We start from the raw sequence: 17340 nt of genomic DNA, 5'->3' as shown, positions 1-17340 counted from the left end.
CTGAGAACCCTTCACATCTTCCTGTGGGTTCGCAAGTGACCTCCTGCCCCAGCTCACAGTAACCGTCAGAGCCACGTCCTTTCCTCCTTGGCCACTTCCACCTGACTTGGGGCTTTTGTCTTTCCCCTTTCACCCGCATCCTGCAAATCCTTGGTTGACAGTCCCCACCAGCCAAGCGACATGTTGGAGCACCCCTATCCCAACCCTTTGTAGCTGATCTTTAAGGTGCCTAACAACCCAACCGTTCTATGATTGTGTTACTCTAGGAAACTGGGCATGCCACCGGGCTTTGCTGTGAGCTGCTGGGAATGAAATATCCCCTTTGTGGGAAGGTTCCCCCTACCCCAGCCAGAATCCCTGCAGAGGGAGATGAGCCACAAGTGAAGCATTGTCAGAAGACGAACTGGTGGGATGAGAGACACAGTGCTGGGCTTGCAAGCAGCACAGCCAGGATTGCTGCATTCTGCTCCGCAGGCACTGAGGAGATTCCTGTCCTGCAAAAATTCCCTCTTTGGATTCCCATCCTCCAACAGCCTTCCTCTTTGCTGGGCAGTGATGGTCATAGAATCACAGAATCAACCAGGTTGGAAAAGACCTTTAAGGCCATCAAAGCCAACCGTTTCCTAGCACTGCCAAGGCCACCACTGAACCATGTCACTGAGGGCCTCATCTACACGGTTTGTGAACACTTCCAGGGATGGTGACTCCACCACTGCCCTGGGCAGCCTGTTCCAATGCCTGAACATTCTTTGTGGAAGAAATTGTCCCTAATCTCCAGTCTAAACCACCCCTGGTGCAGCTTGGGACAGTTTCCTCTTGTCCTATCCCTTGTTCCTTTGGAGCAGAGATCAGCCACCTCCTGGCTCCATCTTCCTGCCAGGCGGTTGTAGAGAGCAATAAGGTCCCCCCTGAGCCTTCTCTTCTCCAGACTAAACCCCCCAGTTCCCTCAGCCATTCCCCATCACACTTGTGCTCCAGGCCCTTCACCAGCTCCATTGCCCTTCTCTGGACCAGCTCCAGCACCTCAATGTCTGTCTTGTAGTGAGGGGCCCAAAACTGAACACAGGATTTGATGTGCTGCCTCACAAGTGCTGAGTACAAGGGTCTTTGGAGACCACAGTAGCTTCCCAAGCCATGGCATCTCCCGCTATTACCCTGATCCCTATAGCCTTGGGCTACCAGTGCTCTGCCAGGAGCACCATCACCGGCCCAGCTCAGCAGAATCATTCGGGATGCACACTGGGTCCTGCCCAGTATGGCACAACCCTGGCTGAGAGATGGATCCCATCAGAGAGCCCACCAATTTGCCAACATGCCCAGCAGAGAGACCTCAGCGAGCCATGCTCGAAGCAGGAACAACTTTAATGGGCACAAGTCTGGTGTGCGGGTGCACCCACTGAACTTCTGTACCATCCAAAAATAGGCATTCAACAAATTAACAAAAATAGATCATTTCAGCTGCTGGAGGGGACTGGGAGCAGAGCTACTCTGTCCTCACTGGGGATGGACCTTCTTGGTAACCACCAGCAAGGGCTGAAGATGGGGCCTTTTCCACCAGGGAAAAGGCCCATCTTTGGCCCCAGGGCATGTGAGGGTTCATCCAGAGGCACCAGGGACCCTGCCTCTGCCCCTTCCACCTCCTGCAACTCCCACTGCCTGGGCAAGCGTCCCTCCCTCTTTCCCCAAGGATGCCAAGCCAAGGGATACCAAGGGAAAGCTGGTGAGGGGGCTGGCAGAGATGAGGGGACCCTGGGCTCCAGCAGCCCCTGAGGTGGGTGCTGTAGCAAAGCGAACGGCGTTGGTCCTTCCTGTGGCTGTCCTTGGCTCGGCACAGCCATAGTGGGGCTCTGCCTGCTCTTGGGCTGTAGTTCGATGCTGTCGGAGCTGCTTTACAAATCAGAGGACTTCCTCGCCGGCAGCACCATGGTCCAGTACCAGAGAAAGATAAGGAAGCCTGGGAGATCAGGGAGAAAGGGTGGGCAAATCCTCTTGAGTGAGGCAGCAGCCTGTCAGGGACAGCTCCTCCCATACTTGTCAACACCCCACCAACACCCCTTCACAGCGGCCCCGCATCCCTGGCTCACCTTGGAGGGAGTTGATGATGGTGAAGAGGTAGAGGGAGATGAGGCTGAAGATGCCAGAGGTGAAGGAGAAGAAGACCAGTGCCCAGGGAATGCCCAGCAGGATGCTCAGCCCAAAGAGGGCAAGAACATGCTTGAGCTTGTGGCCTTTGTTGTTCTGCCGGAGGATCTCCCGGATCATGGCCCCCAGCATGACCGAGTTAAAAAGAAACACCAGGCTGAAGAAACCCAGGTTCACAGCGTTATGGATCAGGGGGCTCGTAATCCAGCATCTGGAAGCAGAAGAGTGGGTAGAGGGTTACACTGTGTCACCTCACGGGGACATGAGTTTGAGGGACTGGGAGGAACACAAAGGTGTGGTGCAAGCCCAGAACCCAGCTTAATGAAACAGGGAGGGGGGATCCCACCACCACCCTGCACAGAGCCCCAGGAAAGCTACAGGATGGCTGAGGAGATCCTGTAGGACACAGTGGAGGTTTAGCCAGTTGACTTCATCTAAGACCAAGGACCAGGCAAGCCAGTTCTGATGACTCACATGGTTGCGTTGGTGGATTTGCCACCAATGGATTCATAGATGGGAATGGAGAAGGGGCCGTAGTTTCTCCAGCTGGCCAGGAAGATCAGCATCACACAGAAAAAGGGGAGTCCTGGGTGGCAAGAACAGAGTGAAGTGGCCGCCCTGGTTCCCAGCCCTCGGAGCTCCTGGAAGGACGCATTGCCCCTCTCCCTGTACAGAGTACAAACCAACATCCTACCCCCCAAGAGGAACTAAGAATGGAGCAATGACACCTGCTGTAAGCCCTGATGCAAGACTGACTGTGCAGCATCAACCCCAGCCAGAGGATCAAACTGGGCTGTGGAATTTTAGGCCAGGAAAGATCATGAGATCACCACATCCCCCTGCCTGAAGTGCAGCAGAGATGCACGGGTGCTTCCTGCATCAAGCTCATCTCTGGGCTGCCCTGGGTGCTCCTTTCAGAAAGAGAACCCCATTGCTATGTCACAACCTTTGCTCTACCACCAGCTTCTACTCTCAGCCATGGAGTCTCCTTCTCCATTGAGTGTCCCAGCAGAGACCCCTCTGCTCTCAGACATCCATTTCCCCACAGCCATGTCTCTATCCCCATCCAGGAACCACCTACGGTGGGGAACACCTACCCAGGTGCCCTCCACCCCATGGCCCGTGCCCTTGGGGCCTCTCTGCCTCCCCCATGCTCACCCCAGCCCACCAGGCAGATCTTGAGGAGGAAGTGGTCATGGTAGGTGCTGAAGACTTCGATCACAAGCCGATAGAGGTTGTAGCCCTCGATGCCCATCCAGGTGAGGCAGCTCAGGAGGGAGAAGTGCAGGAAGAGCCCACCAGCTCTGCAGACAGCCTCGCTGCTGCTGGAAGCCAACTGCTCAGAGATGAGGAAGGTGATGTCCAGGAGGAAGATGGCACCCAGCAGGTTCATGTGGATGTGCATGCTCGTGATCTGGTCTCGCTGCTTGCTCCTGGAGGGTCAAGGTGGGAATGCCTCACTACCATGCCTATGGTGAGGCCTGCACCCTTGGTGCCCCACAACATAGCTCTGCATTGTGCAACTCGTCCCAACCAGAAAAGCACAGAGACCCTCTGGTGGTGTCAGAGGCTGAGAGCCTGGCCTCACAGATAGGAAAATCATTACATGTGCAAATCTAGGCCCCTGCAGCTGAGCCCTCATTTCAGGTCTGGGACAAGCAGGGTAGGGAGCAACATCATTTCAGCTCTGAGTCATCCATGCAGGATCAGTGACATACTCAGGAGAAAACACTCCTTTTCTCCACTGGGCCCTTGAAAAATCTTTGCAGGCTTCTGCTTGTGAATTCACATCAACAAATGAAAATCATTGAAAACAGTCAGTGTTTTTGAGTGCCCTGCAGGAGACCTGACGAAGGGACGGTTTCTGAACAGAACTCTGCTTTCTTCAAGCATGTCTCCATCATCATGCTCCCAGCCAGGCCACCCTACTGCATTTTGAAAGCTTGCACACACCCAAGTGCAGTGGCAATGGACAAGACAAAGACAGGGAGCATGGGGCAAACTGTCATACTGTACCTGAAGTAAAGGAATAAGATGGTGCAAACAGATGCCAAAGCTGAGATCAGGCAGCCAACATAGGTTATGATACTCAGATAATCCCTGTGTATGTAGGTGATCTCCAGGGAGGAAACCTGAGGAGAGGGAGGAACGAGATGGTGAGGAAAAACAGCCAGTGGGAATGATGTGGAGAGCTATGCAAGGGTGCTACCCACCATCAGCACAGCAAAGTAGGTGAGGTGGTTGCATCTGCACTCTGTCCAGCTGCCCCCTGTCTCTGTTGTACAACCGAAGCTGTCCCAGCTCCCAGAGTTGGCTGTTTAAGAGAAAGGGACAGCATCTGGTGAGCAGTAGGAACATGTGCTCTGGGTTTGGGGATCCTCAGGGCAAGGTGTCTATGGCAGGGAGGAGAACCAAAGTGGGGGTCCCAGCTTGTCCCAGGCCAAGCACACACACTCAGATAGCACTCTTGGCATCCCTAGGGACAGAGAAAGTCCTCAGGCTAGGGAAAAACCTGAAATCAACCCGTGGGAAAGATTTATGAAGCTGGAGTGAGGAAGGGAAGTGCAGCGGAACTTCTACTCATGCCAGTGGATCTGTGGTACCCTGCAAAAGGAGCAAAGGCAGAGCCTGGCTCCACACCAAGCGCAGAAGCACTCACCAATGGTGTCCTCCCGCCAGAAGACGCACAGTGGGGTCACGTTCCTCTGCAATGACAAAAGCACAGGCCCTGAGCAGGACGCAGTGGTGGGTTTGCTGCCAGGACACCACATTTGACAGGGGAGAACATGGGGCAGGAAGAGAGACAGTCTCAGGAAACAAACTGCCCCGTGGAGACAGGCAGAGACCATTCTCTTGGCAGCTTGTGGAGCAGATTCCTCCTCTCAGGTCCCCTTTTTCAAACAAGGGGTTCAGCGTTGAGCAGGCGCCCAACAGGACCATGAATGAGCCGTGGGACTGTTAACTCAAAGTGTCTCCCAGCCCTGATGATTGTGCTGGAGGCGATACATTTGCAAAGCAGCATCTCCTGGACAGGAGCAGGCAGCACCACCACCAGCGCACACGGTGAAGCCATGATCACAATATAGCCCCAGAAGATGTAGCAGACCCCGTACAGGCAGGGCAACGGCATGGACCTGCTGGATTGTGACAAATCTCTAAGCAGGTAGGGCCTGAGCCCTCCCTGCCCCTCCATTCCTGGTGGGATCAGGTTCGATGAGGCTATTTCCCACCTACTGGCAGCTGGCCATGGAAGAAAGTGAGGACCACTGGGTCGGAGAGGTTGGCCACCACTGTGTCCACCAGGGAGATGCCGACCACCTTGTCACCCAGGACGTGGCTGCTGTTTTCATCCTGTTGGAAAAGAAGGGTAGGCAATGGCAGTGTGGGAAGGGAGAGCTGTCAGAAGAGAAGTGTGCGAGAGTCCCCAAGAAGGTCTCCACCTCTTCCCTGTCAAGCTTCTAGCTCATCTTTGAAGCATCTTCTGCAAGCGAGCACCAGCACCCTGGTCTGGGCAGCAGCGATGCTGCCCTGTACCACTGGAGTCCCTGGCACAGTGAGGACACCCCACCATATGAAGACAGGCTGAGAAAAACTGGGTCTGTTCAGCCAGGAGAAGAGAAGCTGTGTGGAGACCTCATAGGAGCCTTCCAGTACCTGAAGGGGCCTACAAGGGTGCAGGAGAGGGACTCTTCATCAGGGACTGTAGCAATAGGACAAGGAGCAATGGGTTCAAACTTGAACAGGGGAGATTTATGTTATGTATAAGGCTGAAGTTCTTTACTGTGAGGGTGCTGAGGTGCTGGCACAGGTTGCCCAGAGAAGCTGTGGCTGCCCCATCCCTGGCAGTGTTCAAGGCCAGGTTGGATGGGGCTTGGAGCAACCTGGTCTAGTGGAAGGTGTCCCTGCCTGTGGCAAGGGTTGGAACTGGATGAGCTTTAAGGTCCTTTCAAATCCAAACTATTCTATGATTCTATGTCACCCATGTGGCCATCACCTGGAACATGGTCTGGCTGTTGATGTCCATCAGGAGCACCCTGTGCTCTACCACCTCCTCCCTCTCCTTTGCCATCATGAACAGGCTACTTGGCAGGTCCACCACGACCCCATGGACCACTCTGTCCTCCTGCAAGGACAGACTCATGAGGATGAAGGCTAGGAGAGGGCACTGGTGAGCCGAGACCAGCAGGGCTGGCTGCCGAGGACCTACCTCTCTTTGGGAAGCAAAAACCAGGTTCTGAGGAGCCTGAGCAGGCTGGACAATCAGGACAGTTGCACGCACCATGGCCTTTCCAAAGGTCTGGTTCTGCCCTTCAAACTCCACCTTGGTCAGCATCTTCTCCAGCTCCCCGAGTTTGCTGTCAGGGAGGGGGCACATTGAGGGATGCAGCTGGCACTGCATCATCATCAGCAGGAACGGCAAGAGTGGGGAACTCACTGACGAAGCACCCGCTGCTCCATGGCTGCTGCGTCTGGCTCCACAGGCTGCCCAATGAGCCTGTTCAAGGCAGTAAGTTGCTCCTCCACATCCTGCTCCCAGATGGGCATGTCCTCTGGTGAGGCTGAAGGACACACAGAAGGGAATGCCATAAAATACACAGGCAGAGCTGGTTTTCTCATGCCCCCAACCAACTGGGCACAGCACTGGTGGGAGCAGAAAGCATAGGGCTTCAAGGTAGCCCCAAGCCCAGGGACCTGATGGACACCTCAGCCTAGAGGGCCTCTTCTGCTGCACAGTGGCTGCCACTGTGGCCACCAGGACCAGGTTGGCTAGGTGCCTAGCAGTGCAGATGGGACCCTTAGAACTTCTGCAAAACCCATTATTTTAGGGGGCAATACACTTGAAAATCTCCATCTTCCAGGAGCCTGGGTATCCAGGCCTCCCTTTGGGCTGCTGGAAGCAAACCTACATCCCCTTCCATCACAGTTCAGCTGTGTCTTCACATCAGCACCGTATCAATCCTGGGACACCAACTGCTGAAGGCATAAGAATGGGCTGGGGATGAAAGGAACCCTGCATTTCATTGAAATAACGTTGAACTGCCTTTACCAGGGAAGAAGTACTCAGAGGTACTGTCAAGGAAGGTGTTCTTCCCGCCCTTCGAGATGTAGGACACGTTGAAGATGGATGTGCTGGCTCCTGCAGTCTCCTGACCCTGCTTCCCCCAGGTATTGCTGCTGGCTGGGTCTCGGCCCAGGAGAAAACTCTGCTTCCCGTACACCAGTCGCAGGGTGCTGTTGGCCCTGAACCAGCAGATGCAGAAGCGGTACCTGCCCAGCGTGGGGGGCAAGTTGTACTTGTACGAGGAGTTTCTCCTGCTTGGCAAAAAGGGCCTTCTTATGATCAGTGCCTGGGCTGTGTTCTCAATGGAAATAGCAGCAGGGCCGTGCTCGTAGATGATGGAGCTGCTCTGGGTCTGGTTTCGGTCACCACAGAAGCGGAAGTCCTCCTCCTGGTGGCCACAGGCTCCCACTCCTGTGTACACAAGTGTTTGGAGAAGGTGGTTCAGTCGGGCTTTCTGCCGCTGTCACTCCAATCCTGTCCTGGATGGGCTGCGTGATGTCAGTGACATTTGCCCACCTCCCCGATGTCCCCATGGCCATGGTTTGTCAGGGTTTGTCAGGGCTCCTGAGGCAGCAGGAGCCCCAGTCTTGAGGGGCCACCCTCTCCCAGGTGCTATTAGCCACATCAGCAGAGACTGAGAGAGGACCTCTCCATCCCCAGAAGTAATGGACAGAGATCATCTCCTTTCCCTGGTAAGAATCCATCCTGCCCAAGAAACCCCACCAGAGGCACATCAGCCCATGAGACATTTCAACTCTGTGAAGCACCCTCAGCAGCAAGCACCCCTCAGTACTCCCCAGGCAGGTTTTTGGGGTTGCCAATTACTTCCAGCAGCCCAAACCTGTCTCACCATCCCCGGGCAGGACATGGTTGGGGCAGTCTACCTGGGAGCGGGGAGAGAAGGAGCAGAAGAAGGACCTTCATCCTGGGAAGCTCTCTGCTTTGGCTTGGCCTCTGAGGAAAAAGCAGGGCCTGGAAAGGTACAAAGGAAAGAGGCCACGTGAGTATTTGGGTACCACCCATACCATGGGGTCAGGGGACGGAAAGCAAAGGCTGTGGTGGTGGTAAACAGCTCCCTGGTGGCTCTGCTGCAAGGAGGAGCCATGAGCATCAGGGCTGGAAGGACGGGGCAGCCGGCAGCAAGTCCCTGGGGTCTGAGCCCTGAGGGGTGCCCCAGCACCTCAGCACCGGCACCAACCGCCAGTGACTCGGAGCGGGAGGGAGGGTCCCCTCTTCCACTCCCAGCCTCAGACCTTTGTTCAGGCCTTGGCTTCTTATCACAAGTGACAGGAACAGAAGGAAATGGTGGTTTCCTAGTTCACCAGCCCTGAAATTCCTGTCTCGGGTGATCTCAGCTCCTGCAGATTAGCTGAGGAGCCAGGCACGATGCAAACTGCTCTGTCACCGCAGCCTGGCAGAAACAGACTCTCCCAGGCTCATCCTGGAGCAACTGTGGCTGCCAAAACCCCTTCTGCCCCTCATGACCAGGCAGGCAATGTCCTCTGCAGCCCCTTCCCCAACCCTTCACCTTGCACTCTGCTCCAACAGTTTTCTTTTTCTTTATATGCAGTCTGGGCTGCTGTGACCTACTGCACCCAAGACAGTGATAACTACCCTAGGTGCTGCTGCATCCATGTGCTCCACAAAGCCACAGCCTTCACACCCACAGCCCTTCCCATCACACTTTACACCTTCCCCACACCACAAAATGCATTTCTGGTGCTGCTGGGACCACTGAGCTTCACCTCCTGCTCACTCTGCATCACCCCAGTGATTGGTGGAGGCTGGTCTAGTGGAAGGTGTCCCTGCCTGTGGCAGGGGGTTGGAAGTGGGTGAGTTTTAAGGTCCGTTCCAGTTCAAACCAGTCTATGTTCCTGAGAGATGGTCCTTGAACTCGCCAAGAAAAGCTGCCTGGAGGTTGATGCCTGGGATCCTGTTTCAGCAGGTGGGTGAGGTAAATGTCAGGGCTGCTTCTGCAAGGAAGGATAAATCCTCGTGTGCTTTCTCAGCTGCACAAGGACCTTGTGTACTGACAGCCCAGAGATGCTTCAGACAGGCAGTGCTCTGAAGGAGATGTGGTTTGGGGTATTTTTAGAGCTAGGGAGGCTTTGTGGTGAGCTGGAAAACTAAAGGTGTCCTCGGATCTCCAGTAGTGTCACCATCATCTCTTAAACACTGTGGCTCAGCCCAGCACTGACAGTGAAGGATGCTGCAGTGTCTTTGGATTGGCTTTGTTTTAACTGCTCTAGTGGAAGGTGTCCTTGCCTGTGGTAGGGGATTGGAACTGGATGAGCTTCAAGGTCCCTTCCAACACAAACCAGTCTGTTATTTGGTGATCCAGCAACCAGTGGGAGACCCTCCCCAGGGCAGGACAGTATCGATGGGGACTCCCAGACCAGCCAGCAGAGCCAAACACTTGCCAATGCCCAAATACAAGCCAGCACCTATTTTGCAACCACTGCATCCTGTGCCACTCTCACAGCATCCTTCTCAAAATCCAGCAAGTGGGTGAATCCTGTTCTGTTTGCTGAAAGCAGGTATCGGACACCCACCAACATGACCTGAAGAGGTTCCTGAGCTTTCCCAGGCACCCAGGGGCTGTGAGACGGGGAGGCTGTGGGAATATCACTTGATTGAGAACTTGGCATCCTTGTTGGCAGATCCCCCTACAAAAATGGGCTTCTCCTTGGAGCATTCCTGGTCAGCAGGGATCTGGGGCACATCCTGCCCTGGTGCAGCACCATGGGCACAGCCGCTTGTGCCCCTCCCTGTCTGCTTCTTGCAGCAGTTTATCACCGGAAGACAGGGCTTCAGGTTATTAATTAACCTGCTGCCATAATTGAGCACAGCGCTAACGAGGTTTCCTGGTGTGGGCTGGAAGGGTATGGCACAGGCAGGACTTGGCAGCATGTGGACGAGGCTGGCATCCCAGTGCCTTGCTGCACACTTGGGAATCAAGCATGTGGATACAAAAAGCATGGATCTGGGGTGACAAAATGCTGGTGGTGATGGAAAACACCCGGACAGCTTAAAAGCAACCCAGTGTCATACAAACACCAACGGTATAGTGATAGCACAGAGCCAGCACAGCAAGAAAGCATTCCTTCAGGATGGGGAATGCTGCATCCCAACAAAGCTCCAGCCCATCCCACTGCACTTGCATCTTTAGGATGTTACTTGGGGTGGTCAGAGGACAGGATCATCCCCTTTTAGCTGTTACACAACTGGGACGAGAAATCCTGTGGGGATGTGGGTGGGGGAGCTGGTATTTCCCCTCCAAGCCCTATATGGTCCCACTCGTCTCGACAGCAATGTCTGTTTCCTGAGCTGAACAATAGCAAGAGAAAGTCCCCCAGAAACGGTTTCTCAGTTCCCATCGGTGCCTGCAGCACTGGAGGGAGGCAAAAGTACCGAGCTCATAGTGGGACTGGAGGGACATCATCCCTGGATAGCAGTGGGGATGCTCAGCATTGCCACCCCAATGTCACCCATTTACAAAAGCCCTGTGCTATCACAGTGCCCAAACCTTTTAGCACCCAACCCTACCTCCTCTTCACTCAGGGCAGGATGGCTTTACCTGCCACCCCTGAGGGGCTGAGCTCCTTCAAGAAGAGTAACACACAGAAAAACTCCTGGTTTAGCCCCAAAACCAGCCAGATGACGTGAAAAGAGGTGGCCAGGCTGGAGCAGGCTTCCTTACCACTGGCTGAGAGGGAGCTCTCCCCAGGTATCACATTGTACCCTCGCTTTGCCATTCAAAGAACACTTTGATCTTGGAAAGAAAAGTCAAGGAATAACATGGTGGTCTCTAAACTTACATGCAAATGGCAAAAACCCTAAAATCCCCACAAAACAAGAAAGTCTGGTGTTTCCTACCACCTTACTGCTCTCAGGGTGACTTGGCAGCAAGTATTAAAGCCTTGGGAGATGGCACATGGCTTTTGTCCACGATGCTTTTCCCGAGAAGGGAAGATTCTGATGCCTCAGACAAACACCAGAAACAGGAAGATTCAGGGCCTTTGATATGTTTCCCTTCCAGGTCCACTAGGAAAGAGCTTTAAACTAGATTCGAAGGGGGATGGGGTTGTAACTGGGCTTGCTCCAGTGGGGCAGCACTCTAGGATTGATGAAGACTGGGAGGCCTCCTATAATCCTAGGGTGAAATTGGTGAGCTCAGCTCCCTCCTTGAAATGCCTGTACACCAATGCGTGCAGCATGGGAAATAAGCAGGAGGAGTTGGAGACCTGTGTTAAGTCAGGAGATTATGATCTGGTGGCAATTACAGAGACGTGGTGGGACAGCTCGCATGACTGGAATATAGTCATGGAGGGCTATGTCCTTTTCAGGAAAGACAGGCCAGCCAGGCGGGGTGGTGGGGTTGCTCTTTATGTGCAAGAGCAGCTGCAATGTACTGAGTTCTGTCCAGGGACAGGGGACGAGCGAGTTGAGAGTCTGTGGGTGAGAATTAAGGGGCAGGCTGGCAGGGGCGATACTGTTGTGGGTGTCTGTTACAGGCCACCAGATCAGGGTGAGGAAGTTGACGAGGCCTTCTACAGGCAGCTGAGAGCGGCCTCACAGTCACAGGCCATGGTCGTTGTGGGGGATTTTAACTTCCCTGATGTTTGCTGGAAGGACTACTCAGCAACCCAGCCACAGTCCAGGAGGTTCCTCCAGTGTATGGATGATAACTTCCTCATCCAAATGGTGGATCAGCCAACCAGGAGAGGAGCGCTGCTGGATCTCATCCTCACTAACAAGGAGGGGCTGGTCGAAGCAGTAAAGGTTGAGGGCTGCCTTGGTTGCAGCGACCACGAGATGGTGGAATTCAGGATCTTGTGTGGTAGGACCAGTACAATAGCAAGTAGAATTGCAACCTTGGACTTTAGCAGGGCAAACTTTGGCCTTTTCAAGCAATTGCTAGGGGAAATCCCATGGGCAAGGCTGCTTGAAGGTAAAGGGGCCCAAGATAGTTGGTTGGCATTCAAGGATTGCTTATTCCAAGCTCAAGAGCAGAGCATCCCAACACGTAGGAAGTCAAGGAAGAGGGCCAGGAGACCTGCGTGGCTGAATAAGGAACTGCTGGGTATGCTCAAGTGGAAGAGCAGAGTTTATAGGTCATGGAAGGAGGGGCTGGCCACTCGGGAGGAATATAAGGCTGCTGCTAGAGGATGTAGGAAGGCAGCTAGGATGGCTAAGGCCTCCTTAGAATTAAATCTGGCCAGAGGGGTCAAGGACAACAGAAAGAGCTTTTTCAAATACATAGCTGATAAAACTAACACCAGAGGCAAGGTTGGCCCACTGGTGAATGGGATGGGTGCCCTGGTGACAGAAGATACTGAGATGGCAGAGTTATTGAATGCCTTCTTTGTCTCAGTCTACTCTGCCGGAGGCAGTCCTGAAGAGCCCTGTACTCCTGAGACCTCAGATGAAGTCAGGTCACTGGAGCAGTTTGCCTTAGTCCATGAGGAATGGGTTAGGGACCAGTTGAGCAATCTGGACATCCATAAATCCATGGGTCCAGATGGGATGCACCCGCGGGTGCTGAGGGAACTGGCAGAAGTCATTGCTAGGCCACTCTCCATCATCTTTACCAAGTCTTGGGAAACGGGAGAGGTGCCTGAGGACTGGAGGAAAGCAAATGTCACTCCAGTCTTCAAAAAGGGCAAGAAGGAGGACCCGGGTAACTATAGACCGGTCAGCCTCACCTCCATCCCTGGGAAAGTGATGGAACACCTTATCCTTGATGCCATCTTAAGGCATGTCAAGGATAAGAGGGCTATGAGGGGCAGTCAACATGGCTTTACCAAAGGGAAGTCATGCTTGACCAACCTCCTAGCCTTTTATGAGGAAATAACATTGTGGATGGATGATGGCAGAGCGGTGGATGTGGTCTACCTTGACTTCTGCAAAGCATTTGACACAGTCTCCCACAGCATCCTCATAGCTAAATTGAGGAAGTGTGGCCTGGATGATCAGGTAGTGAGGTGGACTGCAAACTGGCTGAAGGACAGAAGCCAGAGAGTTGTAGTCTATGGGGCGGAGTCCAGTTGGAGGCCTGTATCTAGTGGAGTGCCTCAAGGGTCAGTACTGGGACCAGTATTATTTAATATATTCATCAATGATTTAGATGAGGGAATTGAGTGTACTGTCAGCAAGTTTGCTGATGACACTAAGCTGGGAGGAGTGGCTGACACGCCAGAAGGCTGTGCTGCCATCCAGCGAGACCTGGACAGGCTGGAGAGTTGGGCAGGGAGAAACTTGATGAAATATAACAAGGGAAAGTGCAGAGTCCTGCATCTGGGCAGGAACAACCCCAGGTTCCAGTATAGGTTGGGGAACGACCTGTTAGAGAGCAGTGTAGGGGAGAGGGACCTGGGGGTCCTAGTGGATGGCAGGATGACCATGAGCCAACACTGTGCCCTTGTGGCCAAGAAGGCCAATGGCATCCTGGGGTGTATTAGAAGGGGGGTGGTCAGTAGGTCGAGAGAGGTCCTCCTTCCCCTCTACTCGGCCCTGGTGAGACCGCATCTGGAATATTGTGTCCAGTTCTGGGCCCCTCAGTTCAAGAAGGACAGGGAACTGCTGGAGAGAGTCCAGCGCAGGGCGACAAAGATGATTAAGGGAGTGGAGCATCTCCCTTATGAGGAAAGGCTGAGGGAGCTGGGTCTCTATAGTTTGGAGAAGAGGAGACTGCGGGGGGACCTTATTAGTGTATATAAATATATAAAGGGGGAGTGTCATGAGGATGGAGCCAGGCTCTTCTCAATGGCTAACAATGATAAGACAAGGGGTAATGGGTACAAACTGGAACACAAGAGGTTCCACTTAAACTTGAGAAGAAACTTCTTCTCAGTGAGGGTGACAGAACACTGGAACAGGCTGCCCAGGGGGGTTGTGGAGTCTCCTTCTCTGGAGACATTCAAAACCCGCCTGGACACATTCCTGTGTAACCTTATCTAGGTGTTCCTGCTCTGGCAGGGGGATTGGACTAGATGATCTTTTGAGGTCCCTTCCAATCTCTAACATACTGTGATACTGTGATACTGTGAAAATAACACTGACGCTCTGTTCCATGAGATGCCAATGAGCTCGCAGCTTGTCACCCAGGCAAGGACTCGGGAACAGGATGGAGACACTGAGGCACGGAGAGGCTCTTGTGAGGTGCAGAACAGCTTTGCATGGCAGTAGGGGAGCACAGGGGGGTTGCCCCACCATCAGTCCCATGAGTCTTCACACAGGGCCCTTGTCCTGAGATGCTGGCTCATGCCTGTTATTCACAGCATTAGCATGCAAGCCGTTCCTGTCATGGGGGCAGGAGGGCCCAACTCAGTGCTGTTCTAATGCCAAGCCTGTGCCATGGAATGGGCTCGGCTCTTCGCAGGATGTGGGGCTGCACAAAACACCCAGCACCTCCGAGCTGAGTTCTGCTGACAGGACAAAATCAGACCTGATAAAAATTCCCACGGGAGCGGCAGAGATCCGTCCTTTGCCAGCTACTGGCAGCCATCCCTTCCCCAGCAGGCGTGGGGAGAGCAGTGGGGAGGCTGGCATAGGCAGACCATCAGTGCCTGAGGCTCCCGAGACGAATTTGCTTAAAGCTGGGTCGTAACACTAAAAATGTAAATCAAAATTCCATTTCCTCACCCCACCACAGATATGTCACAGCCAACTCAACCAGTGCTTCTTCCTCCAGCACCAAAGCAACACAGTGCAGAGCTCAGTGGCACGCAAAGGACCAGTGCCAAACTGAATGCTGCCATGAAATGGGAATAAAGTGGTGCAGGCTGTCCTCTCCCAGCACCTCATGCCATGTTGCTGGCCTCGGGGTGCCACGAACAGCCCTCATAGTGCGCTGTCACCACTCAGCCTTCTCCAGGACCAATCCCTCGACCTCTTCCTGTGGGTCACTTTGTATCTTCTCTCCACTCAAATCACACACCTGGGTTTTAAATAGCTCCCAAAACACCCCATCTCCTCCCAGGTTTTGTCCCTCTGTGAATGAGCAGAGTACCCATTGCCTGCCTGTGCCAGGGGTGCTAGGGAGGAGAGGTACAGAGCAGCGCAGAGCAGCCTCAAATCAGGCTCTCAGGCATTTGGCATGGAAAGCAGCTAACCTGGAGCCTGGTGAGAGGGAACCAGGTCCCGGCAGGCCTTTCTGGCTGCAGGAAAGCCAAGCACAGTCAGGGCAATGTCTGCAGCACCTCAGAAGCCAGGTAAGAGCCCATGAGCACATTCCCCCCAGATTCCTGCCAAACCCCAGCTGTCAGGGAGCTGGTGGGAAAGGAGCTGGCATGTTGGAGCGCTCCTGAAAAACAGGCACTGACAGGCTGCTGCTCACTGGCACCACGGGGAGCTGACACAATGGCTGCAGACCCTGCAGTACTGTGTCCCGCCAGCACCCATGGGTGCCACTGCAAAGTGTGAGGATGGCCAGCCCTGGGGTGCCCATCCCAGCAGCATGCAGTTGCTTGCAAACCTGTTGCTCTGTGAATAGCAGCCCCCAGGCTGTGGGATTAAGAGCTGGCCTGCAACCAAGTATGCAGCATTTTTAGTCCTCGCTTCACATGGGAGCTGCAAAGCCAGTGAGGGGTATGGCAAAATCCACTGTGGCTGCAGGTCCGGCTCAAAGGACTTGCCTCCCGCTCCATCTCTGAAACACTCTTGCCTTCTCCCTGGCAGAGGAGCTTGGAGGGGGGTTACTGCAGCCCTCGGATCATGAAACAAGCTTTGGCTGCGATCCCTTTCCTGCAGCCATGGGGATGCGCTGCCAGGAGGTTATTCCAGGAGACTTCATTTCAGTTCTCCAGCTGGCCTCACTGGGCTTTGCTGGTCCCTCTCAAGGGGCAGCTCAGGCAGCTTGTGGGCAGGGAGCACCCAGAACATCCCGTATCCCACAGCAGCGTGCCAGGACCGGCAGCAGCAAGCAGAGATGGTGCAGGAGGAATCCCCCAAAAGGCATTTTAGGGGAGGGAGATCGGGATGCTGCACCCTCCAACAGCATGGAGGTGGAGAAGGCATGGGGTGCTGGTGGGTCCCTAGGGTAGGAAGCAGAGACCACACGCAGGCTCTGGCCTGGCGGCAGGGGCTTCATGGGGCTCAGCTGTGCTGGGAGCAGCTGGTCCCAGATGGATATGGGGACTCTGTGGCTCTGCATCCAGGGAATCCAGCCCAACTCTGGGGCAGAGAGGAGGGTAAGTCCCATTCCGCAGGGATGGAGGCTTCACCAGACCACTCACTCCATGGCCACCAACCAGCAGAGACCCCGATGCTTGTGCACTCAGGCACGGGGAGGCAAAATGTCCCTGTCCATATCTATGGAGCTGGGGCCGCACCGAGGTCTCCATGGAGCCCTCCTTATCTCCATCCCTGCCCTGCCGGCCAGCTAAGCACCCCGGGGCGCTGCTGCTCAGTGTCACCCACCAGTCCTGCAGGGCTGGCCCCAGCATCGGCAGATGTCCCACCCCCCCGCTCACCCCACCACCTCCCTGCCCGCATCGAGGACCCCACAGCATCCCCTCCCAGTCTCCTCAGTAAGCGCAAGCCAAGTAGCGCCCCTGGAACCACGGCCTCTGGCACTCCAACAGCAAACACCGAACCCCCTCCCCCGCCGCTCCTCCTCCCTCCCCTCTCCCCGCTGCCGCCGATACCTGTGCGCGGGATGGGCTGGGCGCGCTTCCCCGGCCCGGCCCGGCCCGGCGCGGCTCGGCTCGGCCAGGCACGCCCGGCTGGTCTCAGCTCCGCTCGGCGCCGCACCTTGCAGCCTCGGCGCGGTGCATCGGGACGGACGGACCCGCCCCTCTTCGTCCTCCCGGCGGGCGGTGACTCAGCGGGGCGGGACTCGCGTCGCACCGACCGCTGCGGGACCCTCCGTGGTCGCTCTGGGGCCACCAGCCCTCGGTCACGGCACCTGTCCGGCTCTGCCTGGTGCACCCTAGGAGCACCAGGCTGGGAGCACCGGGCTGCATCACCCCTCCCGGCCTCGACCGGGATGGGACGGGACGGGATGGGATGGGGGACCCCGGCTGGGTACACTAGGGAGATCTGGGTGCCCCATCCCGTGCCCTTCAGCTCCGGGCTGGCGGGCATCCAGATGGCGCTGGGAGGCTGCACGCCTGGCTGCAAACAGGATTAAAAAA

General features: G+C 55.1%; 1 protein-coding gene across 1 annotated transcript; it reads right to left on the bottom strand.

Annotated features, from left to right (window-relative positions):
- Positions 1–1889: 1889 nt before the first annotated feature.
- On the bottom strand, positions 1890–16975 carry LOC308232124 (adhesion G-protein coupled receptor G1-like; the record flags this gene model as incomplete). The annotated part of the gene is made up of 14 exons (XM_080638171.1): positions 16852–16975; positions 8089–8176; positions 7190–7615; positions 6578–6701; positions 6350–6497; positions 6137–6265; positions 5377–5493; positions 4802–4847; positions 4356–4456; positions 4159–4274; positions 3301–3575; positions 2617–2728; positions 2085–2353; positions 1890–1954 (listed from the first exon to the last, which is right to left on the bottom strand). The coding sequence occupies exons 2-14, from the start codon at positions 8126–8128 to the stop codon at positions 1890–1892; spliced, it is 1968 nt and encodes a 655-aa protein (XP_080494297.1). The 5' UTR covers positions 8129–8176; positions 16852–16975.
- Positions 16976–17340: the final 365 nt, after the last annotated feature.

This window comes from Psittacula echo (assembly GCF_963264785.1).
Source record: "Psittacula echo genome assembly, chromosome: Z".
NCBI classification, from domain to species: Eukaryota; Metazoa; Chordata; class Aves; order Psittaciformes; family Psittacidae; genus Psittacula; species Psittacula echo.
Note: the sequence above shows the minus strand (reverse complement) of the source record. Positions and strands in the feature narration are given on the sequence as shown.